General features: G+C 36.1%; 2 protein-coding genes across 13 annotated transcripts in view; one reads left to right on the top strand and one right to left on the bottom strand.

Moving 5' to 3' along the window:
• The window catches only part of FBXL3 (F-box and leucine rich repeat protein 3), a 37099-nt gene extending 34643 nt beyond the window's left edge, over window positions 1-2456 (top strand). For all 12 annotated transcript variants that reach the window (XM_020973260.2, XM_020973259.2, XM_020973252.2 and 9 more), the window contains one exon: window positions 111-2456. In XM_020973260.2, coding sequence (XP_020828919.1) covers window positions 111-754 — 644 coding nt within the window. In that variant the 3' untranslated portion in view covers window positions 755-2456. The remainder of the gene's footprint in view (window positions 1-110) is intronic.
• Window positions 2457-2865: 409 nt separating this feature from the next.
• On the bottom strand, window positions 2866-18384 carry CLN5 (CLN5 lysosomal BMP synthase). Its single transcript, XM_020973250.2, has 4 exons — window positions 18113-18384; window positions 13285-13450; window positions 9523-9748; window positions 2866-6878 (listed from the first exon to the last, which is right to left on the bottom strand). The coding sequence occupies exons 1-4, from the start codon at window positions 18340-18342 to the stop codon at window positions 6361-6363; spliced, it is 1140 nt and encodes a 379-aa protein (XP_020828909.1). The 5' UTR covers window positions 18343-18384; the 3' UTR covers window positions 2866-6360.
• Window positions 18385-18977: the final 593 nt, after the last annotated feature.

Raw genomic sequence — 18977 nt, 5'->3', positions numbered from 1 at the left:
CTGCATTAAAGTATTGTAGCTCTGTCTTATAATCTTTAAAGTTATAATTAAATCATTATAAAAAGTACAATTTCAGTTGTGAATTGGCTGAATTTGTTTTCTTTTCCAAGGTATCCTTTGTGTGGCTGACCAATGTCATGGCTTACGTGAACTGGCCTTGAACTACCACCTCTTAAGCGATGAACTGCTTCTCGCTTTGTCTTCTGAGAAACATGTCAGATTGGAACACTTGCGCATTGATGTAGTCAGTGAAAATCCAGGACAGACACACTTCCATACAATTCAGAAGAGCAGCTGGGATGCTTTTGTCAGACATTCACCTAAAGTAAATTTAGTGATGTATTTTTTTTTGTATGAAGAAGAATTTGATCCATTCTTTCGTTATGAAATTCCTGCCACTCATCTTTACTTTGGCAGATCAGTAAGTAAAGATGTGCTTGGCCGTGTTGGAATGACGTGCCCTCGTTTAGTTGAACTAGTAGTGTGTGCTAATGGATTACGACCACTGGATGAGGAATTAATTCGCATTGCAGAACGTTGCAAAAATTTGTCAGCTATTGGACTAGGTGAATGTGAAGTCTCTTGCAGTGCCTTTGTTGAGTTTGTGAAGTTGTGTGGTGGCCGTCTGTCTCAGCTATCCATTATGGAAGAAGTATTAATTCCTGACCAGAAGTATAGTTTGGAGCAGATTCATTGGGAAGTATCAAAGCATCTTGGTAGAGTTTGGTTTCCAGACATGATGCCCACTTGGTAAAGATCTTATGCCAAAAGGCAATTTTAATAGCACCTTAAACTTGAGCATACCATATTGTAAAAAAGGAAAAAAAGCTTATTTAATGTAGTTTTCATATAATTATATGACTGTGGCATAGAAATTGATATTTGCAGTCAGTGACTAATAAACAGGCTTAAATATTGATTGTAATGTGGAAGATCCATGGGCCAGATTTGGTCAGAAAAATCTGTTTCTTTAGCCTAGTAACAGTCAAATATCAGTAGAAAAATCAGTAGTGGTTCAAATATAAGAATAATCAACAGCTGTAAAGTTTAAACATGTTAAGCCCGAGAAACTTGTTTACTACAGATTATGAAATCCAAGTAGTAATAGATTTTCAAAAATGTTTTGTTCTCTATGCAGTTTTTTAAAATGTAAATTTGACAATTTTTAGGGTCTTCATACATCTGTTATAAGGTGTCAGATATAGCTCAGGAAGATAAGGTTTATGGGAGATGGGTGTAGGTATGTTTTGCTCATGAAGATTGGCCAAATTTTCGCAGTTTTTACACAGCCCTGTTTTTTCTTATTGTATATGTTTCTTGGGGGGAAATATGTATACACTTATTAGGCAAATGGTAAATTTAACAAAATGGCTGTTGTATGAGAACATAAATTAGAGCCAAGATCAAACTTCCACAGGGCAAGTGCACAAGGAGTAGAAGGAAAAGCATTTGATTTACATTTTGAAAATTGCTTTGTAATCTACTAACCTTATAAAGTTCATCCTGTAATATGTTATTCTGTAAATTGCACTTGAGGCATTTTTATGTGAAGTAAGGAATATTTGGTTTTTGTATATTGTTTAAACTAGTTTTGAGGTATAATGTAACTGAATTTGTTGTAATGGCAAACTTATTTAAAAAGCCAAATCAAAATTATAATTAAAGGTAAACTCTAAAATGTTTATAAATTGTATGAAAGATTATCAGATAGCAGTGAGTCTTAATGGTGGCTTATTTTTCTTTTAGGGATTGTACTGCTAAATTGTGTAAGATATTTTGGTTTTTATTAATCATACATGAAGCTCCAAATGTATATTTTTAGGGTGAGCTATAATAAATTTAAAAGGCATATTTAAGTTTATAATTATATTTTTTGAGTGAATATTGCTAAGTGGATAGAACAATTTTAACAGAAAAAAGTATCAGCAGGTTCCTGTAATCAGCAATCACATTTAGTTAAATGAATATTTTCTAAATGACTTTTTTGTCACTTTAAAGTTGTGTCATTTTAAGTTGCTTTCACCTATACAAAGGTAATGGTATAAAGCATAGTTCATAAAAATATTAAGCTTTATCTTCAAACACCTGAATTTCCTACTCTTTGTATAAACTTTGGTTATGGGGACTAATGCTAAATGTTTCCCTGTTTGGGAGAAATTGGAAGAGCACTAACTATCCATTTTTTAAAAGTAGCTTATTCCTGATAGTATAAATTGATGCTTGAACTTACTTCATCAGTGTTCTGAAAAAGTTTATCTCAATTACCAGTTGTGGGTACTGACTGTTTATAAATTTTATCTATTTCAAAATAGGATTGCATACTGAATAGAGCAGTTGATGATCTTCTAAATAATTTTGATTTGCCGTAGGATTTTGAAATGATGAGAACTTAATCTTCAGCAACATGTAAATAAGCAGAAACAATATAATAGCTCAAATTTAAAAATTAATAACAAGTGAATGATAGTGGTTATTTTGCGCGCACACACACATTCCCCTCCCCCCTCCTTCATAAGCTTGACTTTTAACAGAAATGAATGTTAAGTACTTGGGGTATTTTAAAAGAGGCACAGATCTCCTTGAACTTAGTAAATGGATTTGACAAAATACATTCTAATAACCAAAGTTCTACTTGGAAGTTTACATTTTGCAAAAGCTGATTTATATAATACATGAAATACTTAATTTCAGTTTATAAACATGCATAACATTTAAGATTAATTTTTACTTATACTTTATATGCTCAATACTTTTGTCTATTTGAAAATATAGTTTTTAATTCTGGAGTATTAACCATAATCAAATCAAGCACTTAAAAATTATTTTCTGACTTTAAAACTCAAATTAGACTCAGTTTCAATGATGTTCTGGTTTGGAGGAATTTTATTTATGTGCTCAGTTTAATATGATTACAAAATTTTGCTTAAGACTAATTCCTGGGGCAGCTAGGTGGGACAGTGGATAGAGCACCAGCCCTGGAGTTAGGAGGACCTGAATTCAAATGCAACCTCGGACACATAACACTCACTAGCTGTGTGACTCTGGGCAAGTCACTTAACCCTAACTGCCTCACATTAAAAAAAAAAAGACTCATTTTTTAAAAAAAGATTATTTATTGACAATGACTAATACAGAGGTATGAAAGACAATGGTAAAGATTAATACTGCAACCTCTAAGCAGAGAAAACGAATTGTCAAATAATCAGTGAGAAGTACCTTTAAAAGAATAATTTTGCCTTTCTCACATTCTTGCACATCCATACTTTTAAAACATTTCAAGCTTGCTAGTCTCATTTTCAGTCATAAAGACTTCTATTACACATGACTTTAATTTCAAAAAAAATTTCCGCCAATCTGTATTTACTTTGTTTTTGGAGGTTTTTAGGGAAACTAGAGAATAGTCAATTTGACCTGTGACAAGAACTTTTACATATAAAGCATTATTAAAATCATTCCTAAAATTTCTATCAATTAATAAACCATCAACCTTTTTCATTTAGCAATGCTTTTATTCCTCTTCATTGCACCTTTTAAAGGCCTTAAGAAATCTAATACTCTTATTTTGCTACTATAGTAAAATCTTAATTTTCTGGGAAAGGGCCTTTTATAGCAAAGGCAGCTGTGTGTTTTGGGTTTTATTTGATAACTTAAATCCAACATAAGTGGTAGTATACTATGTATTTCAGTGGCAGCACAATTCTGCATTATTTTATATGTGAGGAAATTGAAGCACATAAAAATTGACTTATCCAGTGTCATATTGGATATGGAACTGGTATAAGTGGAACAAGTTTTGGATACAGGACTCCAGACTTCTAATCCAGTGGATTTTGAACCCTTTCTATCAGGAGTTGGGTGTGACATGCCAGCTATAAGAAAAGTCTACCCAGACTGCAGACTAACACTATATCTCCCACCCTCTCACAAAAAATTGTGGGTGTACCTTTATAACTATCTTTATAGGTATAATAATTACAAGGGGCTTTATCTTTGCAAAATATATTTCCTCCCACTTGCTAGTACCTAAAATTAATTTAATAGGTCTCATAATTTTACAGTGAGAAAAAAGATTTATGAAGTAATTGCTTGATTTTAATCACCTCGAATGGAATGCATTCATACTAAGGTATTAGATCAATCAAGTGTAAATAAGTGTTATCTTTTTCTTTTTAAGAAGGGAGAGAAAAAGACATTCACTTGGTCACAGCTTGGAAAAAAGAAGTGGTTGAACTTGTCAAATCAAGTTTCGCTTACTTTGAGTGTGCTCAATCTATGTAGAGATCTTTTTTCTCCCACAGTTATGTTACTTAGCAGGAACATCACCTCTGAAATACATGGTACACACTACCACTAATGCAGGATTTGTTAAGTTATAAACCAACCAAACAACCCCACAGCTGACTTTGCTTTAAGGCCCATTTCCTGAAGATTAAGATTTCACTGTAGTAGCACAACAGAATAATAAGCTCCGTTGAGGCCTTTAAAAGCTACATTTTTTTCCTTCTTTTTGTAAGAAGTAAGTAAAAGAACTATTTAACCTTGTAAAATGTAATAGTCATTATGGCATTCTTATTTTTGTTTTGGTTGTATTCTTTCAATTAACTGTCACAACTTACCAGAAATAGTTCTAAGCAAAAGCCCCTTAAGAAGTATACTCACTAAACCTCAAATTAATGCTACAGAACATAATTCATAAAAATAGCATTTTTTTTAAAAAAACTTTAAGATTATATATTTTTAAAAGTTAAAATTTAAATTTTAAAAAATAATTTAAAAATTAAAAAATGTTGGCTCCAATCTCCCTAACAGCATCTCATATTTAATAGGTAATCACTAATTATGGATTTGCAAATGTCTTGCAAATAATACCTACAGAATATTAAATACAATAGAGTTTTTAATATGTTAAGGGGCACATGATTGATACATCTAAATTATTTTCTGGCTACTACTTAAAAGTCTTTCTTCAGTGTGACCTTCACATTATTTCTTACTGCCTACTATAACTTAATTTGAAATAAAATTAAGATTCATTTATATGAATGAGAAGCCTTCCATTGTCAACTTGCACATATAATACTATACAGAAGCTTCATTGTGTGACTTCTTAAAAAAAAAACCCAACTATTTTCTCCTAGCAACTCTGTATATCATTATAAAGTATGATACCACATGATACATAATATCCTGATTTTGGAAACATCATAATTACATCTAAACATGTTCTAGTTTTTCATGGAGGTTTAACAATGGTAACTTGTAATTAATACAGATGCTTTTACTCAGAGTTAACAGTCCCCTGCTTTTTGTTTCACCATGTTCCCAGAGTGGACTGTTTCCTTCACATGTGCTATTTGGAAAAAAAAACAAAAAATGTGTATAAACTTTACATTTGCCCCCTAGTGGAATGCCTTTCCAATACAGCCATCCCTTTAACAAGGATGCTTTTTCAAAAACTGGCTATAGTTTAAAGTGATTAATGAACAAGACAAAGGACTGAAAAATATAATTTTTGGCATCAGTGAATTGGTGACAAAATGTCAAGTATAGCCTTGCCTCTCTATTTGAGGAATACAATGTTTCAGTAGGCAGTTAAACATATGACATACATAGATATGTGAACACAAACATTGTTACTTATCCTACATGTCACTGCTAGTTAATGAGGAGGAAAATAAAACTAGTAAAATAAATTTAAGGATTAGCTGTGCCCAAGGGTATTCAGATGTTTAATGACAAACCATGAGGCACTATATACTCAGTTCAACATCTGATATTGCAAACCCCAGGAAATTCTGAAGCTCAAACTCTGTAAGAGAAAAACCTTTGTCCCTGAAAGGAAAAACTTTCACATCTGCCATGTTTAAGAGGGAAAAAAAAGTCTTAGAAACTCCAATGAGAGGAACTCATTCAGGACACCTGGATCAAAAGGCACTTTAAAATTATTACAACAGAATAATACTTAAAGGTTTTAAGTGGTATGCAGAACAAAACATGTAACCTTTGTACTGTAGTTATATATAATTCAACTCAAATATTTATTAAGCACCTACTATGTACAATGCATCATAACATAGTCTGTTTAATATTAGCCCTTTGTACTGTGATTCTTCTTCCCTGTTAGTTGTAGCCTTGAAATCCAGATAATCCAAGGGGCTATCTTTTGCCAGTACAATAACGTATTAACCTCTCCCCACCCAGTTCCCAAGAGATACTAAGAGGCAAAATGATTTGTTGATTAGAGTTTCACCTCCTTAATCCTTAAAAACCAATGAATGGAGAATAGACCTAGATGATCCATAATGGGACCAAATCACTCTCTCAATCACTTCCCAAGAAGATAATACTGACATTTTTTCCTCAAAGTCCCAATGTTTTAGAAACCAGTGTTTTGTTTGGTAAAGGAATTTCTTCATATGTTATCTTTATAAAGGGGGACTTCATAGGTAAAAACCAATATTCAAAATTATAAAACAAATAAAACTGCCTGTGGATAAGCACTGCATCAAAAATTTGCACAAGACTTAACAAAAATTCTTTAGCTGATAAATGAGGTCTAAATGGGTAATAAAATCTCTTTATAGCTGTAGCAAGAGTCTTGTTTCCTGCAGGTCCAAAAATAGAGGTTTCATTTCCCACAAATGTAGGTTCGCCACTGTAGAGAAATATTCTGGTATAGTTGGTTTCTATCTTCTTAAACTTGGCCCCAAGTTCTGCCAATTTCTCATATGTTCTTAATACAAATTTTGAACAGTCATAAGATTCAAACCATGTTGTCGACTCTTTTTCTGGACTGGCTTGGACAGTCCATGTCTCATAATAAATACCCGTTTCATTATCCCGTTTCACCCAGTTTGCCATTTGGTTAAATATTTTTCCTATTTTTAAAAAAGAAAAAACTTATAATTAAATCTTATATATAAACACATATATGTAAATAGACATGAATAAATGAAAACGTTTGGCTTTCATAGCAGGGATTCAAACTCATCCAATCATATATGCTCACACCCATGTCAAAGGCAAGCAATATCTCAAATTATCCTTCACAGAAGAAAGGTAGAAGGATAATAACAATTGACATTTATATAGCACTTTACATACAATTCTAAGAGCCTAATACCAACTCTGTGATATTAGGTACTACCATAAAATCCCATTTTACAAGTGAAGAGACAGACTCAGAGAAGTTAGTTGACATGCCTATGATAACACTGCATGTTGCCATGCACCCAATCCATTAGTTCACATTACCTTCTTAATTCATTTATTTTATAATTATAAGTTCAGAATTTAGAGCCAGAAGGGTACTTAGAAATCACCTAATCCAACCTCCTTTCATCTATGAGGAAAATGAATTTTAGTAATGATGTCATTTATCAGATCTTTAAGTTATAAAGTTTACAAAAACTGAAGCACTTCTTCCTGAATGTTATTATTAAATAGTACCAATGAGAAAGAAAGAAAAAAAAACTGGCAAGGGGAATGGGAAGTGATATATAAGTGACAAAGTAGAAGGCAGAAAAGTAAAAGAGAGGTCAGGAAAGATGATCAGGAATGAGATATTGTGAAGAAGGGAGAGATTTAACCAATTCTGTATGTATAATTAGATTTATAAAAATGGTTTGATGCAAAGCTCTACCTTTTTGTTTTTAACCATATTTAACAGCATTGGATCTTTACTAGGATCAATTCTGAATTAGTTTAAACTTGCCAAACCAAAAGAACTTACAGGCTCTGTTGAATTTCTTTCTTTTTTTTTTTTTTTGGTGAGGCAATGAGGTGAAGTGACTTGCCCAGGATCACACAGCTAGTAAGTGTCAAATGTGTGAGGCTGGATTTAAACTCAAGTCCTCCTGACTCCAGGACTGGTGCTGTATCCACTGCGCCATCTAGCTGCCCCCTTTTCTCCTCCTTTTCTTTTTTTTCAAATTTTTAGGCAGTTGGGATTAAGTGATTTGCCCAGGGTCACACAGCTAGTAAGTGTCAAGTGTTTGGTCTGAGGCCGGATTTGAACTCAGGTCCTCCTGACTTCAGGGCTAGTGCTCTATCCACTGTGCCACCTAGCTGCCCCTCTGTTGAATTTCTACTGGAGTTCTTAACCCAACTTGTGTTTGTTTTACTTAAGGACATCATTAACTGTGACAACACATTATATCCAGTAGCTAATTCTATTTGGCTATCTCTACCTTTTTCATCATCCTGGACGTTTTAAGACATATTTTATAAGCCTGGCTCGGTCAGGTAGTATACTCTGAAAGTAGAAGGATGGATTGTGTGACTAAATAAAGTTCTTGCAGAGAGTGATTTACCATTTCACTTGGGTACATTGACTCTCAATTTGGGATTTTGCTCTCCCTACTTTGAAAAGAAGAATGTAAAATTAACATTCAGAATTGTGGAACCTGGACTTGTAATCATATTGTGTTATACATATTAAAAAAAGGAGTTGGAAGAGGCACTTGAGGGTACCTAATCTGACCTCGTTTTATAAAAGAAACAGGCCCAGAGAAGTGAAGCTACTCGAATGTTGTAGCCAAGATTAAAACCCAAGTTCTGTGAGTCCAAATCAAACAGTCTGCAATTTGGATTCTCCTCACCTCTAGCCCCAGGGACAGGAAAGGGAAGGAAAACAGTAAGGCCTCCTGGATTCATAAGGTTGGGGATAATGTTGGGGATATTTATACACATTATATACATTAATATGTTTCATACACACATTAGAAGCACACCTCTACATGTAACAGATACCACACTATACACTATCATACTCATTATACACAATATACATGTGCTCACTGCCCACTCCTACTTCAAAGAACTCATGAGTAAGGAATCAGCCCAAGGTAATGGCCAGTTAACTGTTGAAAACCATTAATGCTAAGGTTTTCTGCTTCCTAGTATAGTTCTCTTTTCTGAAAACAGTGACATAGCTTAATCTTACCACATTTAATATTAAATTTAATAAATAAAATTAAATATTTAATATTAAACAGTGATAGAAATAACACTATTATTATTACTTCCTAGTAATGCTTTATGGACTTGAAATTTAGAGGCAGTTAGAACTAAAAATCTTAGAAGAGAACTGACTCTAAGAATGCTGCTTTGTTAATATAACATCTGTTTTACCATTTAAAAATAGCTTAACAGGAAGCTTTGCTCAGTTACAAAGGCCCAAATCCAGTTTTTTCTAAGCTACTTGTCTAATTCTTACTAAAATCATAACTAGGAAGTATAAGCATTCCAGAGGCTCAAACATAATACTGCGAACAATTCACTCATTTTCACTAAATTTTTACAATGTGGTTGTACTAAGCCATAATTTTCTATTAAATTCTATTGGTAATAGGCAATATAACACATGAATAATATTTTGGTTTAAGAGTCAGTGGTTCCAGCTACATATTTTACAGATGGCTTCTAAAACTGAAGAAAACAATGAACTATGCTTCAAAATGAAGCTGGTTTTAATATCTGTTTATGCTGTCACCCAAATACTATCATGTTTTCAAAACCTACCTGATATAGTTGCTATCAGAACCAAGGTCCCATTTTCTTTCCAGTGAATATCATCAATACCTTCAAAAAAACAGGCAGCTCCCTGATTACACCAGAATGGTGCATTCATTTCAGGTCGGAGATGGGGAAATGTGCAGTTTCCGAGTTGGAAAAGTTCATACCATTCCATGGTGTAGTTCTTGCCTGTCAAAGTATTTCTGAATCCAATAGCATCATGCATAATATTCTGTGTAAAAATAATGTCAGATATAAAAAAATAGTTGCAAAATGAGACTATATCTCCTGTGTTCTAAGCTTGGGTGTCCCTGAAAGCTTTTGTTCTGGGCTTTTTAATAACCTGCTGGTGATCTCCACTCCCCACATATTCAAATATCCGTCTCTGCAGAGAGGACTCCCAAATCCATAAATCCAATCTTTTTTTTTTTAAATAATTTATTTTTAGTTTTCAACATTCACTTCCATAAGACTTTGAGTTTTAAATTTTCTCCCCCTTCTTCTCCTCCCCCCTCCACAAGACAGTGTGCAATCTGACATAGGCTCTACTTATACATTCATATTAAGGATATTTTCACATTAGTCATGATGTATAGAAGAATTAGAACTAATGGGAGGAACCACAAGAAAGAAGAAATAAAATAACAAAAGAAAAGTAGAGCAAATAGTATGGTTTCACCTGCATTCAGACTACATAGTTCTTTCTCTGGATGTGGATAGCATTTTCCATCATGAGTCTTTTGGAATTGTCTTAGATCCTTGCATTGCTAAGAAGAGCTAAGTCTATCAAAGTCAGTCATTGCATAGTGTGGCTGTTATTGTGTACAATGTTCTCCTGGTTCTGCTCATTTCACTCAGCATCAGTTCATATAAGTCTTTCCGGGTTTTTCTGAAATCTGCCTGCTCATCATTTCTTATAGCCCAATGCTATTCCATTATATTCATATACCACAACTTGTTCAGCTATTCCCCAATTAATGGCCATCCCTTCAATTTCCAATTCTTTGCCACATAAACCAATCTTAATTTTTCTTCTGAACACCTTTCCTGGATCTTTAGCTACCTGTTTGCTACATATCTCCACCTAAACATGCTATCAAAATCTCAAATTCAATAGCAAATCATTTATTAAGAACCTATTCTATAGGTAAGGGGACAAAAACATAAAAGACAAAACTGAAATAATCCCTTCCTTTGTGCTACTTACATTCTAAATTTAATGTGTCTTTAATGTCCAAAATGGAAGTTATCTTTCTCCACTAAACCATCTATCCTTTAAACTTCTCTTATTTCTTTTGGGGGTATCATTCCCCCTTTTGGTTGCAGCCTTAGAGTCTTTGCTTCCTCACTGACTATATCTAATCAAAATCTAAGCCTTGTCTGTTGTACCTTCACAATGCCTTTCATATCCATCCCCTTTTGTGTCACTTCTAAAGCCCTATGCCAGCTCAGGCCTTGCCTACTGAAAAAAACCGTGAGATGAGCTTCTGTCCTTTTAGCCTCTCCACCCTTTAATCCATTCTCCAGAGAGCTGCTCAAATAATTTTCCCATGGTGTAAGTTTGAGCATGTCATTGCATTGCTAAAAAACTTTGATAAATCACAAACTCCTCAGCCAGGCATTGAAAACTTGTTTCCAATCCATCTTTTTTGAAAATTAATATTATTGCCTTTTACATAAGTCTACATTTCAGCTAAGCTGAAAGCTGCTACCTGAACTATTCATTCCATCTCCTATCTCAGCACTTTTATAGGCTATCCTCTGTGCCTGAGAGACTTCATTCTCAAATACTACTTACTCATTGCACCTCCCTCTCTCTCCCCACAAATTACGCTATAGTGAATGACTTACCTGTGTACGTGTTCTGTCACTCCCTAGTAGAATTTAAGTTCCTTGAAAAACACTTCCAGTACTTAGAAAAAGCATTACACATAGTAGGCTCTTAATAAATGAGACTGGCCAAGGCACTTGGGACATGAGCTATCTGAAAGTTTCATTTCCTTTTGCACATTCTCATTCTTGCTCCCCAAGCTGTGGATCTTTGTTCCCTGGCTCGACCTTACCCTCTGTATAGGATACTTCTCCTGGACAGGGTTCTTAGTGCTGAGCATTTCTCTTTAACGGGGAGGGGTGATGCAGTGGTTCTCTTTCAACTTAGAGAATGGTAGGTCCAGACTGAGAGATGGAGAAATAACAAATGTTGCACTCCTACTTTATGTGATCACAGGAGAGCAGAAAAACTACAGAAGTTCTGGTTTTACAATTATTTTCACTGCTGATAATTACATCATGACAGTTATAACCTATGATCCATCTATGATGGTTTTAAAGGGTATACTGGAGAATATTAAAGTCTTTATAGGTCCTTCAAATGTTCTCAATCTTTACTTTTAGTTGGGGCTTAGTAATGTGGATTATTCAAAGAGAGGTTCCTTAGACTAAGTACTTGCTGCAATAGCATAGATTTTAAGAGGGAGAATGGAAGTTTCTTGAAAGTAGGGATTGTTTCATTCTTTGTTTTTGCATCTCCAGTGCCTAGCACCTAGTAGGCATTTAATGCTAGTTAGTGGTGGACAGATCAAGCACAGAAGTGGGAGGTGGACCCAGCAATAATACATCGATTCCTTTACTCAAACACCTGACTAGAAAAATCACTCCCCTTTCCCCTAGAGACTTAAAATGCAAACAAACAAACAAACAAACAAACAAAAACTTCATTAGGTAGTGCTGTATAAAGATTGGGAAAATTTTGGTCTTATTTTTGACCAAAATTATTTTATTAGGATTTTTTAAAAAATCATGCCAACTCAATTTATGTAGCTAATAGATATAATTTTTTCAACATTTTTGGTTACTTTATGCAACATAAGAATGTCAGAGAAATTTGACCCTCAAGCCTATAGTGAATAGATTTTTCATATGATATGAAAGCCTATAAATACAACAATCATCACTAAAATCTCAGAAGCTTCTACCAAGTCTTATTTCACTTGATACTACTATCAACAGTGTGGACCTCCTCTTCTTTTTTCCCTATTGCCCCCTCCCCCAATCTTACCACAGAGGAAGGAAATAGGAAAGACTAGAAAAGAGGAAAGAATAAATTGCAAAATAAAATTCTACCTGTGATGCTGTTGTTTCTTGCCTTAATATCCCACCTCCAACTCCCAGTAGGAAAGTTTTCTACTTGCTGGACTAATAGAAAATTGCTTAAAATGCCCTATACTTCAACACATTTAAGAAATACTTCAAAGAAATTTAAGTACTGTAAATATACAAAACCCAGGGTACTTAGACTGACATCTAACGTACATACTGTTACAGTACATTAGGAATGCCAAAGCTTAAAATGTCTTGCAACTAGTACAGTCTATTTTGTTGACCATAGCATCATTGCTTCAGTTAAATTATTCAAAATAAGGTTAATGATTTAATTTAACCAAAATTTGTTAGAATGTTTAAAAAAAGGCTATAAAAGTTAGTGTTTGCTGCCATTAAAATTATTAATTTGATATTTTGATTCACAACTTTTTACTTCTTAGTGTAACTGTTCTAAATAGAATCAATATAAGGATAATATATATAAGCATATTTATGTGTATATATACCCACACATGAATGTAAATTAAGAAATTAGGTGGACACATGCATATGTACATATACATCAGCGTGTGCACACATATACACAACAGAATTTAATTGGTTTTCCCCAAAATCAAACTGCACTCAACAATTCAGAGCCATAACAAAATAAAGGTCCATTCTTACCAAATGACCCAGGAGATCACCATATTTAAATTCCCATACTGGGGCTTGTAATCGAAAGACTTCTAGGACATCATCATCCTTCATAACTGGGATAGGAGAACCAGTTGGGCAGAAAGTATATTTAGCTTGACAATAAGGATCTGGTGTAGGACGGAATTCAAAACGCCTTCATTAAGAAAAAAACAGTTATCAACTTGAAAGGAATTAGTTTGATCTTATATGTTTAAGAATCCAAATTTCATTTAAAGCTCATTTTAGGTAAGCAGTTCAACCTTCTCTCTTTATATATGAGGAAATCAAGGCTTGTACAAGTTAAATTATCTGGGGTTCAAATCACACCTCCAGCTATGTGATCCTGGGCAGCTCATTTAATTATTCTAAGTCTCAATTTCCTTAACTGTAAAATAGGGGTATTTATACTATCTTCCTTACAGAGCTGTTTGTTACAAGGGTCAAATCAGGCAACACAATAAAGGATTTTGTAATCATAAAGTGCCAAGAAAATGTAAACAATAAGCATAACTGTTATAATACCAAAATGACAAAAATAACTTGATAAATTCATATTTTCTCCTAATTACATATTTTAGAAAAGTTCTTATTTCCAACTACTCTCAGGTCATTCTGAGTTTTTCTGATTTCTTTAAGGGAAATAAGGGGAAAATATGTATATTCTCCAATAATATCATTATACTAGGACTTCTTTAAAAAAAAAACCATGCCAGGCAAATTTATGTAGCTAAATAGGATATAATTATTATAATAAGCTAATAGCTATAATAAGCTAAATAATACATAATTATTCCAGTACCATTGCTCACTTTGTTCAACATAAGAACTTGAGAGAAATTTGACTTTCAAGCCTACGGCGAATATACTTTTTTTTTTGGGGGGTGAGGCAGTTGGGGTTAAGTGACTTGCCCAGGGTCACACAGCTAGTAAGTGTCAAGTGTCTGAGGCTGGACTTGAACTCAGGTTTTCCTGACTCCAGGGCCAGTGCTCTATCCACTTCTCCACCTAGCTTTCCTGTGAATATACTTTTTATATAAGCCTATTAATGCAAATGTCATTACTTCTTCCTGTTCTACCCCTTTAAAGAGAAGCCCTCTTTATTTATACAACAGGGTAATGAGCATGGAGTCACTAGATGTTTGCTGTACAAGTAATAATACATCTACATAGCACTTTTAGCTTTACCAAATACTTTCCTTACAACTTTTTGGGATTACCTGAACATAGTTTTTATGGATCTTTATAGAACTGCTAACTGTCAATACTTCGAAAACGGTGATTCTGTAGGAAGCTCCTTCAAAAAGGCAGATGGCAACCTAGTCTGTGAGAGGTTTAAGTGGCCTGCCCATAGTGACACAGTTACTAAATAGCAAGGGCTACACGTGAACCCAGGTCTTTGTGATTCCACAAAACCTATCACTAAAGATTACATAACTAACATTGATAAAGTACTTTAACACTTGCAAAAAAACCTTTATATAGATTCTGAGCTTTATAGCAGCCTAGTGAGGGAGATACTACTGGTATTATCTCCATTTTACAGATGAAAAAACTAAAGCTCAGAAGTTAAGTGATTTGCCAAATTGGACCAATTTGCATGGCACATGGTAAGCACTTAATAAATGATTCTTGACTTGGCCACAACATAGGGTCAGAGGAAGAATTCAAAGCCAGGTCTTCCTGACTCCAAGTCTGGTACTCCATCCATTCTCTATGGGATGCTAGATGTGGGAGCCAGAAGATGAGGGCTTGAATCCAACCTCTAGTTCATAATAGCTGTGTGACCATGGGTAGTTGACCTGAGCCTTACTTTCTTAGTATGTAAAATGGGGATAATAATGCTTAAACCTATCTACCTCCAGTGTTCTAGTCAACTCTCCAAGAATACAGGTTTCAAGGAATGACCAACCATAATTCCAGAGGATTGATGAGGAAGCAAATTTCCCAACTCCTGAAAGAGAGATGATGAACTCAGGGTGCAAAAAGAAACATATATTTTTGGATATGGCCAATGATGGAATTTATTTTGCTTGATTATGCATATATTTGTTTTAAAAGGATTTTGCTTTCCCAGCAGAGGGCAGGGGGAGTGGGGGTTGGAGATGGAAGATGGGAAGAAAATATTTTAATTTAAAAAAAAAAGAAGTGAATAAAGGACTATAGGTTGTTGTGCGTAAAGTGTAGAAACTGAAAAAAAAATTTACTCTCTCCTATTAGAATGTCAGCTTCTAGAAAACAGAGACTATGTTTTTTGCCTTTGTTTACATCTCTAGTGCTTAGCACAATGCCTGACACTTAATAAATGCCTGCTGACTAACTGATCCCAGAAAGTAAGACCAAGAACAAATAATGGACTGGACCTGTAATTCATAAAGTTAGGGAGCTCCACTGAGCTCCCATACCAAAGCATAGTGACACCTATTCTGCAGCTTGTCTGGGGTAGTGACTTTGTGTAGGGTCACGAAGCCAGGATGTGTCAGAGGCTGATTTTCCCGACTCCAGGTCAGGTCTTAACATATTTTCCATGCTGCCTCTAACAACAAATATAGTGACCTCAATATCCTTAACTGACATTAGGTTTAAAAAACCCCCAAAATAATGCATATCCTGGCCAACTCTAGACAACGCTGCTAGGATAGGTCTTGCGATATTATACCTATGAAACCAGCCAAGCTAAATTAGAGGCTCATCAGACATCTGATCAGTAGGTGAACTTTTGTTTATGGCAACTGGGAAAGACCGTCAACCAAGAGACCGAAGGATTATGACGTATATTGGTTCAGGAAGTGTTCACGTGGTATGACGATAAAAATGCTGGCTTGAGAATCATCTGGATAGGGAGGACCTGAGGTATTTTATCACTTAGTATCTGTGTGAAAAATGAGAAAGTTGAAATAGATAACCACTGAGGTGACTTTCAGCTTTAAACCTATGAGCCTAAATAAAAATTAAATCATAGATTCTCAAGAAACAAAAACTGAAATATAAGTGACTTGACCCTCATTCCTTTTCCCCTTCACTTATAGTACCCAACTTGGGATATTTTACCTCCCGGGAGAGACCTTGTGTCTTGGACACATTACTTCCCCACCCCCACTTCCCTAATTTATTCAGTTTACTTCCTTAGAAAGTCCCCTCTCCTCCGTCCCTAACAGAGTTCCTGTCTCTTCATTTAAGGACACTGGTGTTTGTGTGCTGTGATATATATACCCAACTGCTCTGTTTTTAGGGATGTGAGTAAAATGCCTACTACTTCTGGCCATCTTTTCTAATCCACTGAATGATGGGATTGGACTAAAAAAATCTCAAGTTCCTTTCAGCGCTAACATGCCATGAATCATCAGTATTTAGTACACACACACCCTGACCTTTTTAGGCACTTGATGCCAGTTGACAACATATTAAAAACAATATTAGAAGTTAAAAATCAAATCTATAAAATGAGGAAGGGTTCAATTAGATCACAGGTTATGAAACTCATAGGCCTACAAAACTTCAGTGTGGCAGGAACCAGATTAAAATTTAACTGGGAAAATGTTTCACAAACTAATACCACATAATGTTAATTATGGTTTTTTTGGTGGTTTTTCTAAATCTATTCCACTTCCATTTGCCTTTGATACCATTGGACTAGGTGACTTATGAGGTCCTTTCCAGCTCTAAATCTATTATCTGTTGATGAGCCTTTATCCCTTAAGACTTCATGCACACACACTAGAGGGGCATCCAACTTCTTAATTGGGTCTGCAATACTCTAGAATATAGGTGTCAAACACAGCCTGAAATACCCCTAAGTGCTAGAACAGAATGCAAATGGGAAATATTTAACAAAATGAATAAAAACAGAATATAGACATGCAGGGCAGGCATCCTTACATTCACATTAATGCCCCCATTTCCATCTGAGTTTGACACTACTGCTCTGGAACACATGAGGCTGGCCTACTGGTTTCATCAACAGCAATGTCTGAATTGTTGTTTGGTTGTGTCTGACTCTTCATGTCCACGAATGGGGTTTTTGGGGTTTTTTTGGACAAGGATACTGAAATGGTTTGCCATTTCCTTCCTAGTGGATTAAGGCAAACAGATGTTAAGTGACTCGTCCAGGGTCACACAGCTAGTAAATGTCTGAGGCTGGATTTGAACTCCAGTGTTACTGACTGGAGGCCCGCTGTTCTCTCCACTGAGCCACCTAGCTGCCTCCTCAATATTTGAGTAGTATCTCCCTATACAGAGTCAAGGAAGTCAGAAGCAACTAATTTGTGTAATCATCACGTCGGCTATTTTTTTCTCCTATGTGACAACTGACATATATGTTCGCTGCTTTAAAAGCTGGAAAGTACTTTATATACATTTAAGCCTCCCAGGTATTATTATGCTCACATACTCCCCTAGTGTGGTTTGTCTGTTTCACCCCCGAGTAGCCACAGAACTCCTCCTAACCGCTTCCTGCACAAATACCCTGCTACTACCCTCAATTACATGTCTGATTTTTTTTTTTTAACCATCAAGAGGAAGAGGAGCTCAGGAAATAAACCTTCCATTTTCTGGTCTTTTTTTTCTTCCTACTTTCCCCACCTCACATCTAACCAGTCCCTGGGCCAGGGGAGCTAGGAAAAGGACCTGAGAGACAATCGATCTTTAAAAACTGGGATGGAGCAGAACGAGGATTCAACTCTACGTCCACACTCTAACCTCAGGAATTTAAATGCTGCCCCCAAGCCCGCAGCCCGGGGTATGCGCGCGCAGCCGCACCTGACCTCCCCCTCCGCCCGTGCAAAGACCCCTGGCCTCTCCGGGACGCACGCGCACTCACCTGTAGGGAACCGGCCAGTGCCGCTGCCGGAGACCGCTGCTACCCCAAGCCGAGGGCAAATCAGCGGCCACCGTCAGCCAAAGCAACGCTAGGGCCCAGCATGACTGGCCGCCACCCTCTCTCCATTCTCCCCAAGTCCTGGGCCCCATGCCCAGGCCGCTACCACCTGACAGTTCGAACTTCCAAGGCCTCTGCGAAAGATTTTCTAGGTTTCCGAAGCGACGGAGCATGCGTGGATAGTTAGCGCATGCTCAGTCTGGAACTTTTCTGACTAAAAGTTGTACCGGTTTCTGTGTCACGTGTTGCTGCCGCACCCCTCTGTCAGTCAGGGACTTGCCCAAGCTCCCTCGTGATGGGCGGGGAGGGAGGTGTGGGGTGGGTCCTTTCGCCAAGGGCGGAGCCAGTGGCTCCTGAAGCATCCCATCACCCTCTTCGCTTTACCGAGGTAGAGAGCAGAAACTGAGGGTTCAGGGACAGGATTTGAATTCAAGTTCCCCAACTCCACAGGCAGTGATTTTTGCACAATACCAACCACCTCAAGTCGGAGGGGCCTGATGACATTTTTTTCCTGGAATCGTTGTGAAATACAGTTATTCCACCTAAGTGATTGGGGTTGTGGGGAGGAAGGAATGGAGATACTTTTGGAGACTTCAACTACCATTTAGGTGGGACAAAACCCTAGGGGCTATCCAACACCTTCCTCCCTTCCCCCCCCCCATTAAGGGGGATAAATGGCTCTAATTTTAACGAGAGCTAATGAGGTCATTTCCCCACTCTGGGACTCAGTTTTCTGATTTGTAAAATGAGCAGGTTGGATTGGATGGTCTCTTCAGATCCATTAGCTCTAAATTTATGGTCCTTTGAG

The sequence above is a fragment of the Phascolarctos cinereus genome, unplaced genomic scaffold (genome assembly GCF_003287225.1).
Source record: "Phascolarctos cinereus isolate Bilbo 61053 unplaced genomic scaffold, phaCin_HiC Scaffold_7;HRSCAF=346, whole genome shotgun sequence".
Classification (NCBI taxonomy): domain Eukaryota; kingdom Metazoa; phylum Chordata; class Mammalia; order Diprotodontia; family Phascolarctidae; genus Phascolarctos; species Phascolarctos cinereus.
Note: the sequence above shows the minus strand (reverse complement) of the source record. Positions and strands in the feature narration are given on the sequence as shown.